General features: G+C 35.5%; 1 protein-coding gene across 7 annotated transcripts in view; it reads left to right on the top strand.

The window, feature by feature from the left end:
- Positions 1-23567, top strand: part of ESCO1 (establishment of sister chromatid cohesion N-acetyltransferase 1) — a 39369-nt gene that overhangs the window by 7290 nt on the left and 8512 nt on the right. For all 7 annotated transcript variants that reach the window (XM_006079192.3, XM_006079196.3, XM_044934477.1 and 4 more), the window contains 7 exons: positions 2746-2847; positions 4333-4434; positions 5889-7986; positions 11330-11444; positions 13271-13331; positions 14242-14356; positions 16963-17094. In XM_006079192.3, coding sequence (XP_006079254.2) covers positions 6454-7986; positions 11330-11444; positions 13271-13331; positions 14242-14356; positions 16963-17094 — 1956 coding nt within the window. In that variant the 5' untranslated portion in view covers positions 2746-2847; positions 4333-4434; positions 5889-6453. The remainder of the gene's footprint in view (positions 1-2745; positions 2848-4332; positions 4435-5888; positions 7987-11329; positions 11445-13270; positions 13332-14241; positions 14357-16962; positions 17095-23567) is intronic.

Raw genomic sequence — 23567 nt, 5'->3', positions numbered from 1 at the left:
AGGAAGTTCACGGTTCACATATTGCTGAAGCCTGGCTTGGAGAATTTTGAGCATTACTTTAGTAGCGTGTGAGATGAGTGCAGTTGTGTGGTAGTTTGAGCATTCTTTGGCATTGCCTTTCTTAGGGATTGGAATGAAAACTGACCTTTTCCAGTCCTGTGGCCACTGCTGAGTTTTCCAAATTTGCTTGCATATTGAGTGCAGCACTTTCACAGCATCATCTTTCAGGATTTGGAATAGCTAACTGGAATTCCATCACCTCCACTAGCTTTGTTCGTAGTGATGCTTTCTAAGGCCCACTTGACTTCACATTCCAGCTCTAGGTGAGTGATCACACCATCGTGATTATCTGGGTCATGAAGATCTTTTTTGTACAGTTCTTCTGTGTATTCTTGCCATCTCTTCTTAATATCTTCTGCTTCTGTTAGATCCATGCCATTTCTGTCCTTGATCGAGCTCATCTTTGCATGAAATGTTCCTTTGGTATCTCTGATTTTCTCGAAGAGATCTCTAGTCTTTCCCATTCTGTTGTTTTCTTCTATTTCTTTGCATTGATTGCTGAAGAAGGCTTTCTTATCTCTTCTTGCTATTCTTTGGAACTCTGCATTCAGATGCTTATATCTTTCCTTTTCTCCTTTGCTTTTTGCTTCTCTTCTTTCCACAGCTATTTGTAAGGCCTCCCCAGACAGCCATTTTGCTTTTTTGCATTTCTTTTCCATGGGGATGGTCTTGATCCCTGTCTGCTGTACAGTGTCACAAACCTCATTCCATAGTTCCTCAGGCACTCTATCAGATCTAGGCCCTTAAATCTATTTCTCACTTCTACTGTATAATCATAAGGGATTTGATTTAGGTCATACCTCAATGGTCTAGTGGTTTTCCCTACTTTCTTCAATTTCAGTCTGAATTTGGCAATAAGGAGTTCATAGTCTGAGTCACAGTCAGCTCCTGGTCTTGTTTTTGCTGACTGTATAGAGCTTCTCCATCTTTGGCTGCAAAGAATATAATCAATCTGATTTCGCTGTTGACCATCTGGTGATGTCCATGTATAGAGTCTTCTCTTGTGTTGTTGGAAGAGGGTGTTTGTTATGACCAGTGCATTTTCTTGGCAAAACTCTATTAGTCTTTGCCCTGCTTCATTCCGTATTCCAAGGCCAAATTTGCCTGTTACTCCAGGTGTTTCTTGACTTCCTACTTTTGCATTCCAGTCCCCTATAATGAAAAGGACATCTTTTTTGGGTGTTAGTTCTAAAAGGTCTTGTAGGTCTTCATAGAACCATTCAACTTCAGCTTCTTCAGCATTACTGGTTGGGGCATAGACTTGGATTACTGTGATATTGAATGGTTTGCCTTGGAAACGAACAGAGATCATTCTGTCGTTTTTGAGATTGCATCCAAGTACTGCATTTTGGACTCTTTTGTTGACCATGATGGCTAGTCCATTTCTTCTGAGGGATTCCTGCCCGCAGTAGTAGATATAATGGTCCTCTGAGTTAAATTCACCCATTCCAGTCTATTTCAGTTCACTGATTCCTAGAATGTCGACATTCACTCTTGCCATCTCTTGTTTGACCACTTCCAATTTGCCTTGATTCATGGACCTGACATTCCAGGTTCCTATGCAATATTGCTCTTTACAGCATCAGACCTTGCTTCTATCACGAGTCACATCCACAGCTGGGTATTGTTTTTGCTTTGGCTCCGTCCCTTCATTCTTTCTGGAGTTATTTCTCCACTGATCTCCAGTAGCATACTGGGCCCCTACTGACCTGGGGAGTTCCTCTTTCAGTATCCTATCATTTTGCCTTTTCATACTGTTCATGGGGTTCTCAAGGCAAGAATACTGAAGTGGTTTGCTATTCCCTTCTCCAGTGGACCACATTCTATCAAATCTCTCCACCATGACCCGCCCGTCTTGGGTTGCCCCACGGGCATGGCTTAGTTTCATTGAGTTATACAAGGCTCTGGTCCTCTAATCTTGGGTAAATCTGGGGCTTCCCAGAAAATTTAACTATAATATGTATTAGTTATTGTTGTATGAGAAACTGCCCTACAACTCAGTGGTTTAAAACTGTGTAAGCAATTGTTGTTGATTATACATCTGTAAGCTGCTGTGGGTTAGGTGATTTATGTTAAAGTGACTTGAATTATGCTTTGCTGTGGGTGTGGGTGGGCTTGGTGCCTCATTAGGGGTTTGGCTCCGGTTTACTCTTTGTGTTTCTTCTGGGGCCTGAGCTGAAGAGGCAGCATCTACCTGTGAAACTCTTCTTCTGGTAATGGCAGAGGTAGCAAGACCAATTGCACAAAGGCATTTTAGATCTCTCTCTCTCTTTTCTGCTAACATCCCATTGGCCAAGTCATCAGATGGCAAAGCTGTAGGGGCAGGGAAGTATGCTCTGTCCACCATGAGGCCAAAGTAAGACATATGGTCAAGCTGAGCCTCTGATGGGAAGGAAAATAATATACTCCTTCCATGGAGGTGTGGTTTGGGGTAGAAGATCGTGATTATTTTCAGAGAAAAATCAAATTTATTATATGGTATAAGAAAATGAGATGTAACCATATTGAACTGCAAGATTTTTGTATATCAAGTGAAAAATCGTCACTAAGCCATTGTTAGTCTAGCTTAGTCCAAGTTGTTCTAATAGTTAATAGACAATTAATAGATGATACTGTTTTTGTATTCTCATGTTTTTTAAGAGATTGTTTTACTTTAGCTATATAGAATTCTTTTTTTTTTTTAAGATAAACAGCCAAACACATGGAAGCTATTAGAAGTATCATTCATTAGAAGCATCATCTATCAACTTGAAGAAAAAAATTATATGTAATTTTCATTTCAATAAGGTAAGTAGCTTATATTGTTATAATTTAGTGCCTTCAAAGATAATTGGTCCGTATGCCAAATACACTTAAATATATTCAAAGAAGTGTAACTTTTTTGGACAAGATTATATGTTCACATAATAAAATGGAGTATATAGTGAAATGTAAGCTTTCTTTCCCCATACTTCTTGCACTTGGTCCCATAGTTCTCTTTCTCGGAAGTCTTCACTGTTACTAGTTTCTTGGGCATCCTTCTAACCTATTGTGTTCACAGGCAAGCATACGTTTCTATACCTTTCCTTCCTCCCACTGTCTTCCTTTTTTCTTTTTATGACAAGGGGAAGTCCACCCTGTTATGCACCTTGCTTTATTTGGTTTAACTGTGTTTCTCGGTTGTAGATCCATATCAGTTACTTAGAGTTCTATTTTGGGGGCAGATTTATTAAAGCATAATGTATGTATAAAACACGGCAGCCTTTTAAAGTGTACAGTTTGGTGGATTTTGACAGATTGGCACGTTCTTGGAACTACGATCACAATCACGATAGAGATTATTTCTGTTACCTCCAAAAGTCTCTCTCTCCCTCTACTCCTACCCCAGGCAGTGACTCATCTATTTGCTGTTACTATAGATAAGTTTTCCTTTTCTAGAATTTCATAAAAGTAAAATACTTTATGTACTCTTTGTGTCTAGCCCTTTTCATTCAACATCATGATTGTGAAGTTCATTCATGTGGCTCCAAGGACTTTGTTCCTTTTGATTGCTGAGTGTTCTGTTGTACTGAAACATCATATTTTTGTTTCCCCATTCACCTGGGTAATAATTGAGATGACTGTGTGGGGGATCTTTCCCTTTATGTGAGTCCCATTTTCTCCCCATCTTGTGGTACTGCCCGTTTCTGCTGCTTGAGAGATTCTCTGGTTTAAGTAGAGTTGCTTCTCACTTGGCTTTCCTCAATTTCCAGTTTAGGATCAGGTTTCTTTGAGTTTGGAGGTTATTTGACCTTATTTGTAGCTTCTGTACTTTTAATTTTTGTCATCTACACTTTTGTTCTTTATCCTTTGGGTTTATGGTTTTGTCTTCCTTCATTTTAATCTATTGCTTTTTTTTTAAGTATTACATGAGAGTAGACGTAAACATTGCATATTTAAATGTCTTTTTATCTGTCGCTATTTTTCTATGAATGTAATTATTTACATGCACTATTTTTCCTCAGAGTAGGATTTTGCTTTATTAGCTTAACCACTGTATGTATGATGATTTTTTTTGTTACAAAGTTTTTCTAAAATGTAAAATTGAAATAGAAAAGCTTACTTCATTGGATGCACGTGCCATAGTTTACTTCAGATTAGAAATACTATACTTAAGTGTAAATGGAGCTCTGAAAACTAATGTTAGGGACAGGGTAAAATTATGGAGTATAGATTAATATATTGATTAATAGATGAGATGTAAATAATTACATCTTTGTACTTTATAAACATTTCTCAATATTTTACTTTTAGGTGCTGTATAATGTGTTAAAAGGAAATTATAAGGAATGATTTTGTCAAATTCTATGAGTTATGGTGGCTGAAAGATCAAATGTTTCTTGTGGGAAAGGAAATGTAAGTAACCTCAAGGAGTAGATTGATTTTCAGCTATTCTCTGTTTATTTAAGATAGGTTTTCGATTTATAAGACTATACTTAGGATACATTTTCCTGTTAGCCTTAAGTATGCTGCCCCTTCAGCTTGGCCCCAGAAGAAACACAAACAGTAAAATAGAGCCAAACCCCTAATGAGGCACCAAGCCCACCCACACCCACAGCAAAGCCTAACCCACAGCAGCTTCAGTTCAGTTCGGTTCAGTTGCTCAGTCGTGTCCGACTCTTTGCAACCCCATGAATCGCAGCACGCCAGGCCTCCCTGTCCATCACCAACTCCCGGAGTTCACTCAAACTCACATCCGTCTATCGAGTCGGTGATGCCATCCAGCCATCTCATCCTCTGTCGTCCCCTTCTCCTCCTGCCCCCAATCCCTCCCAGCATCAGTCTTTTCCAGTGAGTCAACACTTCGCATGAGGTGGCCAAAGTATTGGAGTTTCAGCTTTAGCATCATTCCTTCCAAAGAAATCCCAGGGCTGATCTCCTTCAGAATGGACTGGTTGGATCTCCTTGCAGTCCAAGGGACTCTCAAGAGTCTTCTCCAACACCGCAGTTCAAAAGCATCAATTCTTCGGCGCTCAGCTTTCTTCATAGTCCAACTCTCACATCCATACATGACCACAGGAAAAACCATAGCCTTGACTAGATGGACCTTTGTTGACAAAGTAATATCTCTGCTTTTGAATATGCTGTCTAGGTTGGTCATAACTTTCCTTCCAAGGAGTAAGCATCTTTTAATTTCATGGCTGCAGTCACCATCTGCAGTGATTTTGGAGCCCCAAAAATAAAGTCTGACACTGTTTCCACTGTTTCCCCATCTATTTGCCATGAAGTGATGGGACAGATGCCATGATCTTCATTTTCTGAATGTTGAGCTTTAAGCCAACTTTTTCACTCTCCTCTTTCACTTTCATCAAGAGGCTTTTTAGTTCCTCTTCACTTTCTGCCATAAGGGTGGTGTCATCTGCATATCTGAGGTTATTGATATTTCTCCTAGCAATCTTGATTCCAGCTTGTGCTTCTTCCAGCCCAGCGTTTCTTATGGTACTCTGCATTTAAGTTAAATAAGCAGGGTGACAGTATACAGCCTTGACATACTCCTTTTCCTATTTGGAACCAGTCTGTTGTTCCATGTCCAGTTCTGTTGCTTCCTAACCTGCATATAGGTTTCTCAAGAGGCAGGTCAGGTGGTCTGGTATTCCCATCTCTTGAAGAATTTTCCACAGTTTATTGTGATCCACAACAGTCCAACAACAATTGCTTATACAGTTTTAAAGTGTATTTTAAGTATACACACTAAGTATTTGAAAGAAAGAGTAACAGTTTTTGTAAGTTGTAGTTATTTCTTTGTAGTGTTAGCATTGCCAAATTCTTGGATTGTACAAAATTTAATGTTTGTTTTTTTATTTTTCCAGAAATGCCAGCACAAAAGGAAGTCTTTATTAATAGAGTATTTTATTAAACGGACGTGGTTAAATAAGAACTTTAAATCAACAGACTCAGCAAACAAGAAAAGAAACGTGTTAGCTGTAAGACATGTTTCTAATGAATCAAAGTCCAATAACTGTAGACTTCAGAAGAAAAAAATTTTCAAAAACTTTGTCAAAACAGACAGGTCAGTGATAAATAACTTATCCAGTCATAGGGCTAGGCCTGAAAACAAATTTAATTGAAATATTAACAAAACAGATCAAACTTGAATTAAAATTTTTGTCATAAAAAGTTCTGAAAATATCAGCTTAGATTTTAATTTTTCTCAAATATCTATTGCCTTGTCCAAAGTAAAGCAAATATTATTCAGCCTTCATGCCGTAAGGATGACAGAAATCTTAGCAGACTAGTACTTTTGTTGAAAATGTGTACCACTATCAGTTGAATTTTTTAGACCTGCTGAGAAATAATACTAGACATTCAGCATTTATTATTTACTAGGACACAAAAATTTCAAAAATACTCAGAAAAGGAGGACCTTACTCAGGAATGATGTCCATTCAGGAGAAATCAAAAGAAAATTCCTCCAGTGTTATTAAAAAGAATGAAGATAAGAATTTAGAAACACAAGTTCAAGGTTCTCAAAAAAATCTAGCCAAAAAATCAGATCCAAAGGAAGCTATAAAATCACTGGTTAAATCTCCAAATGAAAGTAAAGTGAATCAGCCTGAATTAGGAGCATGCATGAGCACAAGGTCAGCATCCACTGATAAAAGAGCTAGTAAATCTACTAATAAAAATATGGTGACTGTAAAGGGACATTCACAACAGGAATCTACAAAACAGAAGAAAATATCTCAGAAAAAACCAGTGCACGAAACCCCTAAATCAAGTGAACAGCTCAACCGGAGATCACAAAGACTACAACAGCTAACAGAGGTTTCGACAAGGTCTCTGCGTAGTAGAGAAGTTCAGGGTCAGGCTCAGGCAGTTAAACAGAGTTTGCTGCCAACAAAAAAAGAGCACTGTAGCAATACTCAGAGTAAATCTAATAAAGCTAAAACAAATCAGAAACATGTGAAAAGAAAAGTATTGGAAATAAAGTCTGATTCTAAAGAGGAAGAAAATTCTGTAACTAATGAAGCGATCAATTCCCCCAAAGGAAAAAAGCGCAAAGTGGAGCATCAGACGGCTTATACTTCTAGTTCTCAGTGCATAAAAGGATCTGAAAAATGTCTGGAGAATACTAGAAAAGAAGAAACAAAATCTTCTTCTGAGATAAAAAGATCCAAAGTGACTACTTCAGTGGTCTCTAAAAAGAACGAGATGAAGAAGTCAGTTCACACACAAGTGAATAACAGTGCAAAATCCCAAAAAAGTCCACAGCCATCAGTGCCTGAACAAACTGTAGACAATGGGCTGGAGCAAGCAGGAACAAGCAAACGCGGGAGCATTCTCCAGCTCTGTGAAGAAATTGCTGGTGAAATTGAGTCAGATACTGTAGAGGTAAAAAAGGAATCTTCACAAATGGAAAGTGTAAAGGAGGAGAAGCCTACAGAAATAAAATTGGAAGAGACAGAGACTGAAAGACAAATACTTCATCAGAAGGAAACGAATCAGGACGTTCAGTGTAATCGTTTTTTCCCCAGTAGAAAAACAAAGCCTGTGAAATGTATACTAAATGGAATAAACAACTCAACTAAAAAGAACTCCAACTGGACTAAAATTAAACTCTCAAAATTTAACTCTGTGCAGCAAAATAAATTAGACTCTCAATTTTCCCCTAAATCGGGCTTATTACGAACCAGTTTTTCACTACCTGCGTTAGAAACGCATCAGCAAGTGACGCAAAGTACATTTTTAGGGTCAAAACCATATGGTGATAAAAATAAAGCTTGCCAGCAGGAAGAAACGAAAGAAGTTAATTCTGAAGATGTTAAACCTAATGATATTGCAGTTGAAATGAATAAGATCCCCAAAAAGGCTCCTGAAGGTTGTCATTTGGGTAATCAGATAAAACCACCTCCTGACCAACCATTGGATAAGCAGAAGAAAGATGCTTTTGAATCAACACTGGATAAGGTAATCTATTTTCATTATGTACCTGGAGGTGTCTGAGTATTTTCTGATAAGAATTAAGTGTTTATAACATACTTTAGCTTAAGAATTAAGTTGTAAAAGATGGAAGAGTCATTTGGTAAGGAGTTTGCGAGAGTTTCATTAACCCGGTCTTGTAGTGAGTGATAGAACTTACTGACTCCTTTAGATGCCTCATATTTACATGAATGCTTGTCATTGTTTCCTTATTTTCACCCTTCATTTTAATTTTATGTGAAGCACAAACCTGTCAAATTCTAGCTTTTCATTTTCATTTAACACACTGGTTTGTTTCCTTTTTCGATTAGAAACTGTTTCATAGTGAGTGACTAAAATGTGGAACTTGAAATTGGGCTCAGTTCTGATCAAGTTGTTAAAATAACTTCATCTGGCACAAGTCAACTTTTCACCACCTGATAAAACTTGAATATTTCTAGCAGAGATGCCTTTTGCTTTGACTTGTGCAGCCATTTTGAACAGTTGGCAGATAAAATGCCTGAAGGATGTAAATAATTCAGTCCTCAGGCTAAGAATAAAATTGTAGTGGGCAAAAATTTTGTAAATGGGAAAGTAAATTGAAAAACAGAATCTAAATATCTGCAACGAACTTGATTACCTAAGAAGTAGTTTTGAAACTTTATAAAAGCAGCTGAACCATTTCTTTCCAAATTAAGATGTAGTTGAAATATCAATATATAAAATCAGTAGGCGGAACTTTAGTACTCTAAAATACTGATTTTTAAAACTCCACCAATTTTGTTTCGGTTATTTAATTTTATAATGAGAAAGCTGAGAGCAGTAGAAGAATGTGGATTAGGCCACGTGTTTGGTGGCACAAATAGATTTGAATTCAGCTGTCCTGATTTTCAGTCCTTAATTCTTTCTACAGTGACATACTCTGGATATAAGAAGATCATTTGAGAAAAAAAAGTCACTTGAAAGTTTTACAAGTGATTTAAAGTTCTCTTTCAAGGCATTTGGGTCTAGAAGCAAATTTGAGTGAGTAAGGAGTCAGGGTTTGTGTCAGAAGCCCCCAAAATAGATCACTGTTTATTCTCATTGATACATGGGTATTTTAATAGTTGTAAAAAAATATACCACACTTTATTTATGGTTTCCTCTGTGAATGCCCTTTTACGTTGTTTCCAACTTTTTCACTGATACTTTTTCACGGATACCAACAATATGATTACTATCATAAAGAGTGGTTAGGAGATGTGGTGTTGAACATATCGTTTCAAGACGTTGTTGAGTGCCTGCTGCATTCGAGACACCATGCTAATAAGGCTATAGAAGATAGTCTGTGTCCCGCCTTTAATGAACTTACATTGTACTAGTCACTTAGAGGTTTCTCTTCTTCCCATAAGTACTAAGATGTTTAGTGAAGCCATCATAATAGCTTTTGTTTAATGAACACTTCTTTATTAAGCAAAGGAGAGCTTCATATAATTGTTACCACATTTTACAGCATGAGTTCTATTACTATCCACGTATTACAGGTGAGGAGAGTGAGGCTTAGAGATTTAAGTGAAGCTTAGAGATCTGTGTAACATGTAAGTGATGGAGCCAGGCTTTCAACTGAGATTGACTGGCTTCAGAATCTAGCTGGATTTATACTTGGGAAAGTAGAAGAGTGTAAAAAAGCAAACCTTACACCATTTGAAAACTTTTTCTGTGGCTGTCTGCAATTTTACTTCTTTTTATTACATGGTGTCAGTCTCAAAAGTACTGAAAAATGATGATGGTTAGTAAGGCTAAGCATCTGTCTGATAGGCCTTCTGAATTCTTCGGGCTGAATTTAAAGTATTTGGATTTTACTAATTTTAAAGCTCAATTATTTTATGATTTTTTTTAAACTAGTAATTCTAGCTTCCTAATGGAGATTGATTACTAACATGTCATTATTTTTATTGTTTTTAATTTTTCTGCTTTTTAATGACAAAAATGTTCATATTTCAAAAATGTAATGTTCAAGAATAATGTTAGGAGTTCTTTGTAAGAGTTACAATACAGATAGATACAGACACACACAAAAAAGTTATCTGTTCACCACCACATTTCCATTCCTCTGAGATAGCTACTGTGTGAGTTTGCACTATTTTCCTTTATTAGTTATTGAGTATCTACTTTGACAGAGTTCTGATTTAGGAGCTCTTAGAAATACAAGGATAAATATAATAAGTCTTGCTCCTAAGAGTATTAGGAGATTAAAAAATATATACTTGAAACTATATACTTAGGTATATATATACACAAAAATATACTTACATATATACATATGCGGAGAAGGCAGTGGCACCCCACTCTAGTACTCTTGCCTGGAAAATCCCATGGATGGAGGAGCCTGGTGGGCTGCAGTCCATGGGGTCGCTAAGTCGGGCACGACTGAGCGACTTCACTTTCACTTTTCTCTTTCCTGCATTGGAGAAGGAAATGGCAACCCACTCCAGTGTTCTTGCCTGGAGAATCCCAGGGACGGGGGAGCCTGGTGGGCTGCCATCTATAGGGTTGCACACAATCGGACACGACTGAAGCGACTTAGCAGCAGCAGCAGCAGCATATACATTTGCAAATGTACTTAAGAGTATATAGGAGATTAATAAATAATTAATTCAAAATAGAAAGTGATAAGGGCATGAAAGATGGATGAGGTGATTGGGAAATTTGGGGAAAAGGAATGGAAAACTTGGAAGAGATTTCATGGAAGAGGTTAATATTTAATGACTTGAGTTTATACAGGGGTAAGCTGTTGTAGATTAGCATTGTTCAGTAGAGATAAAGTGTGAGCCACATAAATTGTTTAAAAATTTCTGCTAGCTACATTTAAAAAAATTGGTAAAGTTAATATATTTTACTTGTCATGTAAAAATAATGGTTCAATGTGTCATGAGTTTTAAAAATTGAGATGTTTTACTTTTTCTTTGGTACTCTTACCTCAAAATCTGGTAGGTGATTTACATCTGCAGTAAATCACAGGTTAGTCATATCACATTTTAAGTGCCCAACAATGAGCTGTTGTAATGGACAGTGAGACTTAGGTAGATGAAACCCAGAAAAAGCATAGAGCTGGCAGATATGGAGTGTATCTGTGGGAGAGGTAAAGTTTTCAGTCTAGCATGAAGGGGAATAATAAGAGTTGATGCCGAGAGGAAGGGTAGCTTGTAGGGAGATCATAAAGAGACTTCTTAAAGGCATATCTTGTGTGAATTACTCCATATATGATCTTAAATTTTCTTAGTGTAGTGCTAAAATTCACTGAAAATATTGTAGTAAGACCCAAAGGTTGATACAAAAGTGAATATTAACATTTTGGATTATATGTGCTTAGAATTGCAGCCTGTGTTTGGAATCTAAGCTTGAAAACAATCCAGTGGAAAATGCCACTACTGTCTCAACTCTGCTCAGTCAAGCAAAAATTGATACAGGAGAGAACAAATTTCCAGGTAATACTTTGAAAGTATTGTTTAGATTTCTCAGTGTTCAGAGATTTTGTTTGTCAGCATAACAGAAGACTATATCCACTATCAAACCTGTTAAATCCTTCTTTTAACCATTGCTTATGTTTTTCAAATGTGTGATAACTATTCTTTGAAGGGGGAGAATTGCGTCTGTTAATTGGGTTGTGTACAGTACTTACGGAGAAGGCAATGGCACCCCACTCCAGTACTCTTGCCTGGAAAATTCCATGGACGGAGGAGCCTGGTAGGCTGCAGTCCATGGGGTCGCTAAGAGTCGGGCACGACTGAGCGACTTCACTTTCACTTTTCCCTTTCCTGCACTGGAGAAGGAAATGGCAACCCACTCCAGTGTTCTTGCCTGGAGAATCCCAGGGACAGGGGAGCCTCGTGGGCTGCCGTCTATGGGGTCACACAGGGTCGGACACGACTGAGGCGACTTAGCAGCAGCAGCAGCAGCACAGTACTTAAGGTGATTCTTTGACTCCCTACCAAAACTACTTTGCTTTTAAATCTTTTATTTTGTTTGTGAACTTTCTGGAGAAGTGTTATTTAATGAACTGCTTAAATTAATGATGGCAGTTTATTTCTCAAGTATAAATGACTAGTTTACCAGGTTCTTATCTTTAAACCTTAATTACTCAGTTTTCCATCTTAGTAATTGTATCTTTGAATTAAATCAGTTCTTATAGTCTGTTCACTTTTACCATAAGAAAGTTTATTTTGTAACCTAATGAATATTTTGAGGGTAATTCCCTGGCAGTCTAGTGGTTAGGACTCAGCGCTTTTTCTCCAGGGGCATGAGTTCCGTCCCTGGTTGGGGAATTAAGATCCCACAAGTTGAATGGCATGGCCCAAAAAATTGGGCAGTATAGTCTTTGAATCCTTGAATAGCAATTTGTTCACCTACATCAGATGAAGCACCAGGAGATAACAGAAAAGAAATTCCTAAATATTGTGTTCATATAATTGATTGCATTGCATATGTCATTTAACCTTTTCACTTAGGAGTGCTTAGTTGCTAAGGTGTGTTTGACTCTTGTGACCCCATGGACTGTAACCCACCAGGCTCCTTGTCCATGGAATTTCCCTGACCCACCAGGGATGCCCTTAGTGGGGGAAGAGGAAGTATAATATGAGTACCAGAAATGCATTTATTCGCTAGAAAATTAATTGTTATTGCATTATTTGATTAGTAATATGATTAAAGGACTTCCCTGGTGGCTCAATGGTAAAGAATCTAATCTGCCTGCAGTGCAGGAGACATGGATTCGATCCCTGGGTTAGGAAGATCCCCTGGAGAAGGAAATAGCAACCCACTCCAGTAGTCTTGCCTGGGAAGTCCTGTGACAAAAGGGCCTGGTGGGCAGCAATCCATGGAGATGAAAGAGTCAGACACTACTTAGCACTTAAACCACCACCAATGTGATTAAAACTCCAGAGACTACAGGTTTTTTTAAGCTAATGTTTTCCTTTATTTCTGTTTAGAGACTGAATAATTATGAAAGCATTATTATGAACAATTATGAAAGCATTTAAACAATTTCCTTGATTATTCAGTGCTAGTAATTATTGCTGAAACTAGAGACACACTGTTAATCTACCATTAGATCTCTCTGCAGCTCTGTAGAGCTTTTTTGCCTCTTCTCTGAAGAGAAATTCCTAGAAAGGTGACTCTAATTTTATCAAATGGTATTTATTAAAAATAAAGCATTTAGTGCATTGAGGTTGTTTTTCTTCCTGATAATTTTTAACTGTTAGGCGGAGGGCTAGTACAAAGCTTAGTAATAACCCATCTTTTTATTAAATCACAGGTTCGATTCCCAAACAGCACAGTGTACTCTGTAATCAGACATCTAAGACGAGTGATAACAGGTAAGGTATTAGTTTAATATAAGTATAAATATGAGAACTTCAGAATTTTATACTTGGAAGTTTTGAGTTTGGGGAATTTTTTTCCCTTGAAAGGCTGCATTAGTAATCATCAGTTTTTCACACAGATGTGATAGAAATTCTGTTTTTAGTGTACTTTTTTTTTCTGTGTCTACACATAGTGTTTTGCAGCTTTTAGTTTTTTCTCATTGTGTTATGGAAGATAGAAAAGATATTTTCTACCTTCTTTCCTCATTCTTTTAAATTCTGTATTAGATTTCATTGTGCATATGTTCCATTATTTATTAACAGTTCTCTATTGAAACCTTGGTTGTTTCTAGTTTATTTCTATCAGAAAAAAAGTCCTGCAATAAACACTCATCTTTGTCCACTTATGTGGCTCTATCTAGGATAAATTCATAGCTGTAGAATTAACCTGCCTTGCCAAATTTCCTTGCAAAGTGGTTGAGTCTTATACTCCCAGCAACAATATATGAGAATGCTCCTTTTGCCCAAAAAGCCTCATGATATATATTAGCAACATGTAAAAGTGTTTCAGTATATTGAAAGCCTTTTGTTCTCTCTTTACTTTCAAAATAAATTAGTATGACATTTTTGCTTTACTGATTACTGAAAACAGTATTTAGGACAAACCGTAGTGACTCAAATTGCTGAAACTATGAAACTTAAAACTTATTCATACTATAGTAGGTACTACATTTTTTTGTTTTTATGTTGCAAATGAATTGTTTCTTTGGGTTTCCTTTTGGTTTTTAAAATCTTATTTCCCCGCCCCCACACCCCTTGGAATTTTATTTGTCACAGTGTTGTATAGAAAATCCTAAGTATTTTTCTACCAGTGATTTGAAATGACATTTAATAGTTGGTTGGTTGGTTGGTTGTTTTTTCAAAGGGAGATACCACCAAATCATTCTTGGCCCAAGTGTAATTCCCATTTGGAGATAACAATTCCAAAAGACTTGAAACTAAAAGAAGCAGAGAAAGCTGATGAAAAACAGTTGATCATAGTAAGTATACAATTTGACCTTTTAGCTAAAATGTATTACACCATCTTATTTATGCATGTTGTCAAGGAATAAGTTCATGTTTTTCCCCTACAGAGCCTTTTTGTCACTAATTCTTCATCATGGAAATAATTCTTGGTATTATGACAGCCACTCTCTCAGTGATTCCATCCTATAACAATAAAAATTCAAATTTCCTTACTTCTAGTTTTATTTACAACAGATTGATACTTTATTTCACATTATTTTCTTAAATGTGTCATTTGATCACTACCTTCTTTTAGTAGTTGGTTTAAATTTTAAAATAACATGGAACTTAATAAATACAGATGATTTTAAATATGTATATTTTAGTATATGGTGTAATTGTACAGGAAGATAAACTGGTAGTTAATTTGAAATAGAAAATAAGTACAATTTGGTGCAAGGTAGAAAAGAGAGGGAGATAGTTTGATGAAAAATCTAATTTGAATGAGTGAGCACAATATAAAAAAAATGAAGAAACCCAAAATAATAGGAACATTTAATGTAGTTCCAGTTGACACAAGTAATCGGATTTTTTGGTACTGGATAATTGGTTCCAGCTTTAATATGGGGGGATAATTTTGTAAGAATTGTCTAGAAATCTTTTTGAGAAAGATTAGTGAGGGAAAAAGTTGTTTCATCAAATTTAATACTGTTTCTGTAGTCAAATCAATATGATAGTGAAACAGGATTAACTAGACAAGTAGAGTCTAAAGCTGCACCATCCAGTGTGGTAGCCACATATGACTGTTGAGCACTTGAAATGTCACTCACCAGAATTGAGGTATGCTCCAAGTGTAAACACGTATGCTGTGTTTCAAAGATAAGTACAAGAAAGCATGTAAAGTATCTCACTAAGTTTTACAAATATTTAATGTATGTTGAAATTATAACATTTGGTGTATGTCTTGTTAGATAAAATATATTATCAATTTTATTGGTTTGCTTCTGCAGTCTTTAATGTGGCTACTAGTAAATTAAAAATTACCTTTGTGGATCACATTTTTGTTGGATAGTGCTGGTCAAGAGTTGATAATAATGATGATGTTAATGATCATGATAGCAGCGAATATTTTTCAATACATTGTTCCATTTCCTCCACTTATATTAACTAAGTTAAGCCTTAGAAAAAAGTGTGAGATAGGTAGGACTTATTTTCCATTTACCAGTGAGGAAAAGAAACCGAGGTAGATACTTAGTTATTACTAAGAAAACTGCCTGCTTGAAGAGGTTGTTTGCACATCTGTGTTTGTTACTCACAACTAAAGCAATTAGAGAGTGGAAGCGACTAAAGAGTCCACCAGTGGGTGGATGGCTGAACAAAATGTGGTGTGTATGTAGATGGTGGAATATTATTCAGCCTTAAAAAGGAAGGGAATTCTGACACATACTATAATATGATTGAACCTTGAGGACATTATCTAAGTAAAATGTCAGTCATAAAATGACAAATACTACATGATTCTACTTATGAAAGGTGCCTAAAAGAATCAAATTCATAGAGATAGAAAGCAGAATGATGGTTTCCAGGAGCTGGGGAGCAAGGAGGATTGGGGAACTGTTTAGTGGGTATAGAGTGTCAGGGTTTTTTGTTTTGTTTTGTTTTTTGACCACTCCTCACGTCATGTGGGATCTTAGTTCCCTGACTAGGGATCAAACCTGTGACCGTAGAGGTGGAGGTGTGGAGTCTTAACCAGTTGGACCACCAGGGAAGTCCCTAGAGTTTCAGTTTTGCAAAATAAAAGTAATTCTGTGGATTGGTTGCACAACAGTGTGAGTGTACTTAATACTACTGAAATGTACACTTAAAAATGGTTAACATGGTAAATACAATGTTTTGTATCTTAACCATAATTCAAGCAATTTTTTTTAACTCCCTGAATTTTCAGGTAATATTTTGTCAATAGTTTCAGTCTTTTAGAATGAGCTTCCCTTTAGTTTTATATGCAATCTTTCATTTACCATTTGATTTCTTTTTGCTCTGTGGCCCTAGCTGTAAGGCACTAGGATATAGTTGTCTTAGATTCTGTTTGTTTGTTTTTTTCAGTAATTAGTTGAAATTTCCCAGTTTCAGAGCAGCAAGAAAAAAGGAATTATGCTTTTAAAATTAATATTAAAGTTAGGTCATATTGCTGTAATTTGTCTTTTTAAATGAGGATAAGTATAGAAAACCTTTTGTAACAAGTTACTGTGCTACAGCACAAGTATGAATTAAAAGTCTATGAAGCATTTCTTCTAAACTTCAGTGGTAGAATTATCACAGATACAAAATGCACACTAGTTCTCATTTATAAGTATTTGCCATTTGAGGCTTTAGAACTGAGTGTAGTGTTAAAGATACTTTCTCAGTTCTTTTCAGTTGTTATTAAATGCTGTGGAGTGAATGATTACTAAAATGGAAAACAATTCTTAATAAAATTACATACAGATTTCGAAAGTTAGCATCTTCATTTTTGTCATGAACATGGAATGTTGTTTTAAACACTTCTCACTCTGTGTTCACATTATAACTTTAGAGACTGATATTCTCATATTATTCTTTCGTGGGGGAAAAAAAAACCCTTCTGTTTGTTTTTTATAAATAGGATGCAGGACAAAAAAGATTTGGAGCAGTTTCCTGTAATGTTTGTGGCATGCTTTACACTGCTTCAAATCCAGAGGATGAAACACAGCATCTGCTCTTCCACAATCAGTTTATAAGTGCTGTAAAATACGTGGTAAGTGGAATTCATGACTTCTAAAATGCAGAATCAGATCATTAGAGATGAATTGTCAGATTCAAGTCATTGAAAAAAATTTGTCTTTAGAAAATAGCACCATATACAAAGCCCCTGTAGTATATATACAGGCTTATTTTAAAACAAAGCCAAACATAAAACCCAGCCAATTCATTCCAGCTGGTGTATGTTGTGGGATTTTTAAATTTTTAATTTAACTTAATTTTTAAATTGTTATATTTTTAAAGTGTTATTATACCTCTTCTAACAAGTGATGCTCTTCAACTTGAGTATTTTTTTAAATTTCCTTTGATTTTAATTGTTAATATTGATAAGTCTGTTTAGTATTCAGAACAGCTTGACACAACTTTTTTGGGGGGATTGATAGTGGTGTATATTATACCGAATAGATTGTGTGGGGATTTCCTTTACCTTCTCTTTGCTAACATAAGAGTTTTTCTTATTAAAGTTGAACAATTCTTGATGGCTAAAACCTCAGAATTTGTACTATACTTAAAAAAAAAAAATCCCACAAAGTAAATATGTTTTAGTATATATATTTTAATGTATGTGCAGTTGAGGCATAATGGGTATTATTTAATATTTGTTTTTGGAAATAGCAAAATTTTAAATAATTTTGAACCATTTCAGATATCTTGTGAAAATAGTAATTTAATGTAATTGCTGTTTACCCGTATCTGAAATGGGATTTATTTTATACATGTTACCTTCAGTACTGTACACTCACATTAATAAGACCTCCAGGATATCTGAACTGAGATCACCAATTCATTTCATATAGGCACTAGATTTAAAAGATCTTTATTGGCTTTAGTTAAATTTGTATCCTTATCTTTGGTTGAAGAATTCATATTCGTGGTTTTATTTATTCAATTACTTCTTCCCAAGATAGGTGGGGTTTTCCTTTTTTGGTTCCCTGCTGTGGTGATCCTTTATATTCCTTATTCCATCTGCTTTTCCCCACACACACCCTCCTCCCACGTAACTAAATAAAATATAAGGTATGTGGATATAGAGTATCTATAGCTAGATATTTATTTATCATTTGAAATTTGTCCTTTTCCAATTTGACTCTGTTAATATCCTTACAACTTGAAAAGAAAAATAGGCCTATCAGGTAACTAAATTATGGAATACTTCTGGGGCAGAAATACTTATTTATTTTACATCCATCAATCTGGTAGAATTGTATTCTGCTCAAGTTACATTATTTGATTCTTGCAGCCAGTTTCCAAAAATTATAAAGAAATTTGGTTTAAAAGACTTAGTTCTTCATTTTAAGGGAAGTTCTTAATTTCTGAGACCAACTGTAAGGAAATCAACCAGGAAATAATGTACTCTGCTCTTGCACAACACCAAAGGAAATTAGCTTATGGAACAAGGTGGAGGCGTCACTTCTTAACAAATCCTGGCTCTTGCAAGTCCGTAAAGCAGCAGAGCAACTTGAGGAAGACTGATTCCTGCCCCAGACCCCCCTCTCCCCCTTCTTGATGGGACAGAGCTACAGGTTATTTTATTTACTTTTGAAATAAGCTCAAGAGAAGGAATTGAGTTTAGCAGTTGGCCATCCTTCGCTAACATCAAAGTTAACGTTCTTACCTTTTGTTGTTTTCAAACATAGATATACATAGATTGTAAGGTAGAAACTCCTCCAGAACTTTGTAGCATTCTTTTCTAGTGTATGGAGAGGATAAAAAAGCACACCCATATTAAAGATGTTCTGCTGTGACCACAGCTCTGGATTCTGGGTTGTCACTTACGTGAATCTTGTATTGGGCACCTAGTGTTGTGCTTTTGCATTAAGTACTCGTAAGTGTTTGATGAAACATCTAAATTTTTTAAATGCCAGTTTATCTGTTGTGTCTGTTTCCTGGAGAGAAGCACTTAGAACTAAGAAGTCATTTTGTACTGTGGCTTTTGTTTATATTTTTAATTTTAAATGGGCAATGTTCAGGAATTGGGAATAAAGTTCTGTACTGCTTAATATAGAATTAATTCTGTACAGCTTAAAATAAAATAAATTAGAATAAGTTTTATTTTAATCAAACACTGTCTACAACATAAGCAGTTTTTCTTCTTATTATTTCATGATTTATCAAAACAAATAGCTTTAGTGGAAGAGTAGGGATTCTAGCCTCTGTTCAGTTCAGATATTTCAGGGAATGAGAGAAGTACACTGGAGGTGATCCTGCCGTCATAGCATACCTACGGAATGAAGTCTTTAAAGCATCTTTAGAATTGAATCCGATTTTTCTAAAGTAAAACTTAAATTCTTGTGTATATTCTTTTATTCCTGACTTACTCAATGAGTGAAAAACCACTGTCATGGGACTTTTGTTTTTCTGAATACCTTCTTTCAAACTATGAAAGATTAACTTAAACAGGTTGGCTTGCTTTTAGTGGTTAAGTCATTCAAAATGGGAAACCATGAATCTTGAAATACTCTAGTGATAATAAATATAGCTAACAGATTTGAAGGTTAGCTTCAGAAAGCATTGTGCTTAATTATGCTTTAATAGACCAGTTATATCATTCACGTCTTGTTAGCAGAACATAAGTGAAAGTCGCTCAGTTGTGTTTTCGACCCCATTGACTAGAGTCACTTGGAATTCTCCAGGCCAGAATACTGTAGTGGGTAGCCTTTCCCTTCTCCAGGGGATCTTCCCATCCCGGGGATCGAACCCACGTCTCCCACATTGCAGGCGGATTCTTTACCACAAATTAACATATATAAGATACTAGGTTTTAATTATTTTAATTTTAGCAGTTACATTGTGTGTACAATTAAATTTAGTTCAGAAATAAATTGACCTCACTCACTTTCAAACTAAAGTTGTCTCAGATAATCTTCAGTGCTTGTGATACTGTGACTTATAAAAACAATATTTATTTAGTTCCTGACTCACAGCTCCCAAAAGCTTTGAAATTTCCTAAGAGATGGGATACAGTGTGTTTTGTTATGTTAATAAGATGACCTTTGGAACTAGCCTAAGGATGGGAGCCAGCTACTGAGGGTTGGAACTTTCAGTTCTCACACAGTGATCCTAGGAGGGAATAGGCACTGGAGAATGAATTCTGTTACCAGTGGCCAATGATTTAATCAGTCCCACCTCTGGTGAAACCTTCAAAAAGCCAGGACAGGGTTCAGAGAGGTTTTGGGTTGGTGAACACACAGAGATTTGGAAAAGTGGTATGCCTGGAGAGAACATGGAAACACATCTTTAACAGTATTGTTGTTAATACAGAATTATTTTTACAAAGTAACCAAACATAAGGTTAAAACCTTCTGCTTGGGGGTAGTTAAGGTATATTAATACTTTTATTATACCATTTTATTAATGTAGAAAAAAACAGGAAATACAGATAAGCCTAAAGGAAAAAAATTAAATCACATAAATAACCTTAGTTTATAACTTGGTGTACAGTCTTACTGACTTTTAAAATATTCATAAGTACATGTTTGCTTTTAAAAATCATTTCAACAGAAATATTTTTACGTATTTCAAGAGTCTAATTTGTTTCTCTTATGCAGTTTTTCTGCAGTTTTTTATGCTGTGTGCCATGGGTACTGTCAAAAAGAGCATGTGACTGAATTTTGAATGAGCTAATTTTAATTTACTTTTGTTTCTAAAGATTTAAAAAAAATTTTAAATGGTATTTGGAGTATATTTAAACAAATAACAACTGTTAGTCTTGCTGTTGAACTAAAATGTCTGTTTTTCAAATTCCTTTAGTAATTAAATAAAATTTTAATTGAAATACAACTTGTAAAGAGAAGTACACAAATAATGAACAAGTGCACAGCTTAATGGTGTATTTTTGCAAAGTGAACACCCACATGACAAGAAACACCACTAGTATCTCAAAAGCCCCTTTGTGCCCCCATTGCAGTCAATGCTTGTCTCACCCTCAGGTCTAATCACTCTGCCAACTGGATTCATTTTACATTCATTTTTCACTTCTGAATAAATGGTATTTGCTTAAGCCTTGGACCTTTGGCACAGTTTTGACAATTGGGTGATTGAATTTTCCAAAATAGAGTCAGTCCCCATTCCCCCCACTATCACCAAATAGCAAATTCCCATGTATTTTTCACTCAGCTTCAGCATAGCAATAAACAAGATTTTAAGAGTATAATCACACCTTTAAATTTTAATTCCTTAATAGCAGCTATTCCCTCAGGGTTCAGAATCTTCCCAAATATCTCATAATTTTCTATACTGTTTGAATTAAGGTCCATATATTGCACTGGTTGGTATGTCTCTTAAATCTCTTTTAATCTAAAGAGTCTCCCTCTAGGTTTTTTTCCCTTGCCATATTTGTTGCTAGTCTTTTTGAAAAGCTAGTTACTGATTTTATTTCTCAGAGTATTTTTTAATGAATATTTCCATTCAACCTTTAATGGAAGTGATTAGTAGGAACTTTTGTAGTTGGGATATAATTTTAACACACAAATCTTAAATGTTTGATTGATGAATTTTGACAGTTGTATATACATTAATATATCTACCACCCAGTGTATTTTATTTTCAGTTGTAATCTTGTTCAAATAGAAAAAGAGGAAAACCCCTTCCATTCTTGAGACTCTAAAGTCTAGAATAACTAGAACAGCAGAGGGCAAAGAAAAAAAAAAGATCATTGATTGCTATTAGCAGTGTAAAGCTTTCTGCTTTTTAGCAGCCAGATAGGTGAATTAAGAATGGGATTTGGAAAATACTACTTGCTAGCAGAGGGCTGTGTGTAACATCTTAGAGCTAAAGGTGAAAGGTGTAAAGGCACTGCATTGAAATTTATATCTTTGGAGAAAGCTGTGGCTATTTGGTTATTCCTCTCAATCACATTTACCCTTCAGCAAACAGCCTCTGCCTCAGTTTCAAGCAGCAGACAGACTTCGTCTCATCTAAATTCTCTAAAGATAGGAGGATCATGTGGTTATTGACTCCAGGAAAGAGTTAACTGCAATTGAGGCATATAAATGTCTTTAGTATCTTACTTGACAGTTTTTAGCCACGTTGGTTCTTTCATCTTTGCCTTGTCCAAGGTTTGAACTTATTTTTGCATGTAACTTTGGGGGCTTTATTAATTGTGTTTTCTTAAAGTAGTACATTGATTGTAGTTTGACACCACTAGGAAGGTAGAGTGGAAGTTCCTAAGAGTTCCTGAATAGCTCCTCTGTGTGAGGAATCATCGTAAAGCAGTTCTCTAAACTACTAAGTGATGCGGCTGATGGCAGCTGTTTTGTCCGTAGCCTAGGTCAGGAAGGGGAATGCGTTGCAGTGATTTGCCCAAGATTATATTGCTAGTAACTACCAAGAAATGGGATTTAAACCCCCAACTTTTAATCCAGAACTCTTAAAGTTTTCTCTTAAATATGCTGTCTGAAGAAGCAGCAATATCTCTGCCCTTTGCAGTTCTTCTGCTTATACACATACATGAAAAAACAACCATGTTTAAAACATTTTTTGAAATTGTATCAAATCCAATTGTGAAACATTTTCTGTATGAACATGCAAGTCTCAACTTGTTTCAAGAGAAAATTTTGTACAAAAAAGTCAATAAAGCAAAATAATTTATATAGTGCCGATGGTACAGTATAATGTTGGCCAGTATTGTTATTTTATTTTATTTTTTTTTAGTATTGTTATTTTTAAAGACAACAGGAAAGTAACTTATCAAATTATTTTTAGATAATTCAGCTCAGGAAACTATGACTTTGTTAAGTTGGAGTTAGTTAAATTCTAGCTCTTCATTGAAATTGTAGCTTAGTTTTTAAAATGAAAAGTCTCCATTTTCATTTTATGTAAAATAGATTTATTTTAAAAGCTTTTCCCCAAAATAACGTTAATGTAAATTTGTTTTTTAAAGAGGATGATATCTCTTATGCCTTTTCAATACATTTACCTATATTCAGGTCTGGATATGATTCAGATTTCATTTCTGATTTGAAAAAAATGACTTCTGTGACTATTGTTTCTGCTCCTTTTTTCTTTTCAAATTTTGGGAACACATGACCATCCTAAAAATAATCATCTGAATTTGCTTTACTTTTGGGTGCTCTATTTTTTAAACAGATTCTGGTTTTAAATACTTTAATCCAAACAGTTGTTTATACAAAGTTTGTTACTAGACTTTTTGTCCCCATCTAAGAAACCACCCTTTCCCAAAAGACCATTCTGGATCATTTAAGAAAATCAGTCTCCTTTCAGACCTGCCATAGTGTTTTTTAAAAATATTGTTGCCTTTTTCTTGGTTTCATTGAGCTTTAATACTCTGAAACAAATCTCAGAAAGATGCTGGTTTTCTTTAAGATAAATACATTGCTTCTTGAAAAACCTTTTTATTTAAAGTTGGTTGGGTAAGACAAATGGAACAACCAGTTAAGCTCATTCCTTCTGTACTTATTTTTAACCTCAAAGCTCCTAGTTTTAACCTCTGGTTCAGTCCCATCTTAC

This window comes from Bubalus bubalis, chromosome 22 (genome assembly GCF_019923935.1).
Source record: "Bubalus bubalis isolate 160015118507 breed Murrah chromosome 22, NDDB_SH_1, whole genome shotgun sequence".
NCBI classification, from domain to species: Eukaryota; Metazoa; Chordata; class Mammalia; order Artiodactyla; family Bovidae; genus Bubalus; species Bubalus bubalis.
Note: the sequence above shows the minus strand (reverse complement) of the source record. Positions and strands in the feature narration are given on the sequence as shown.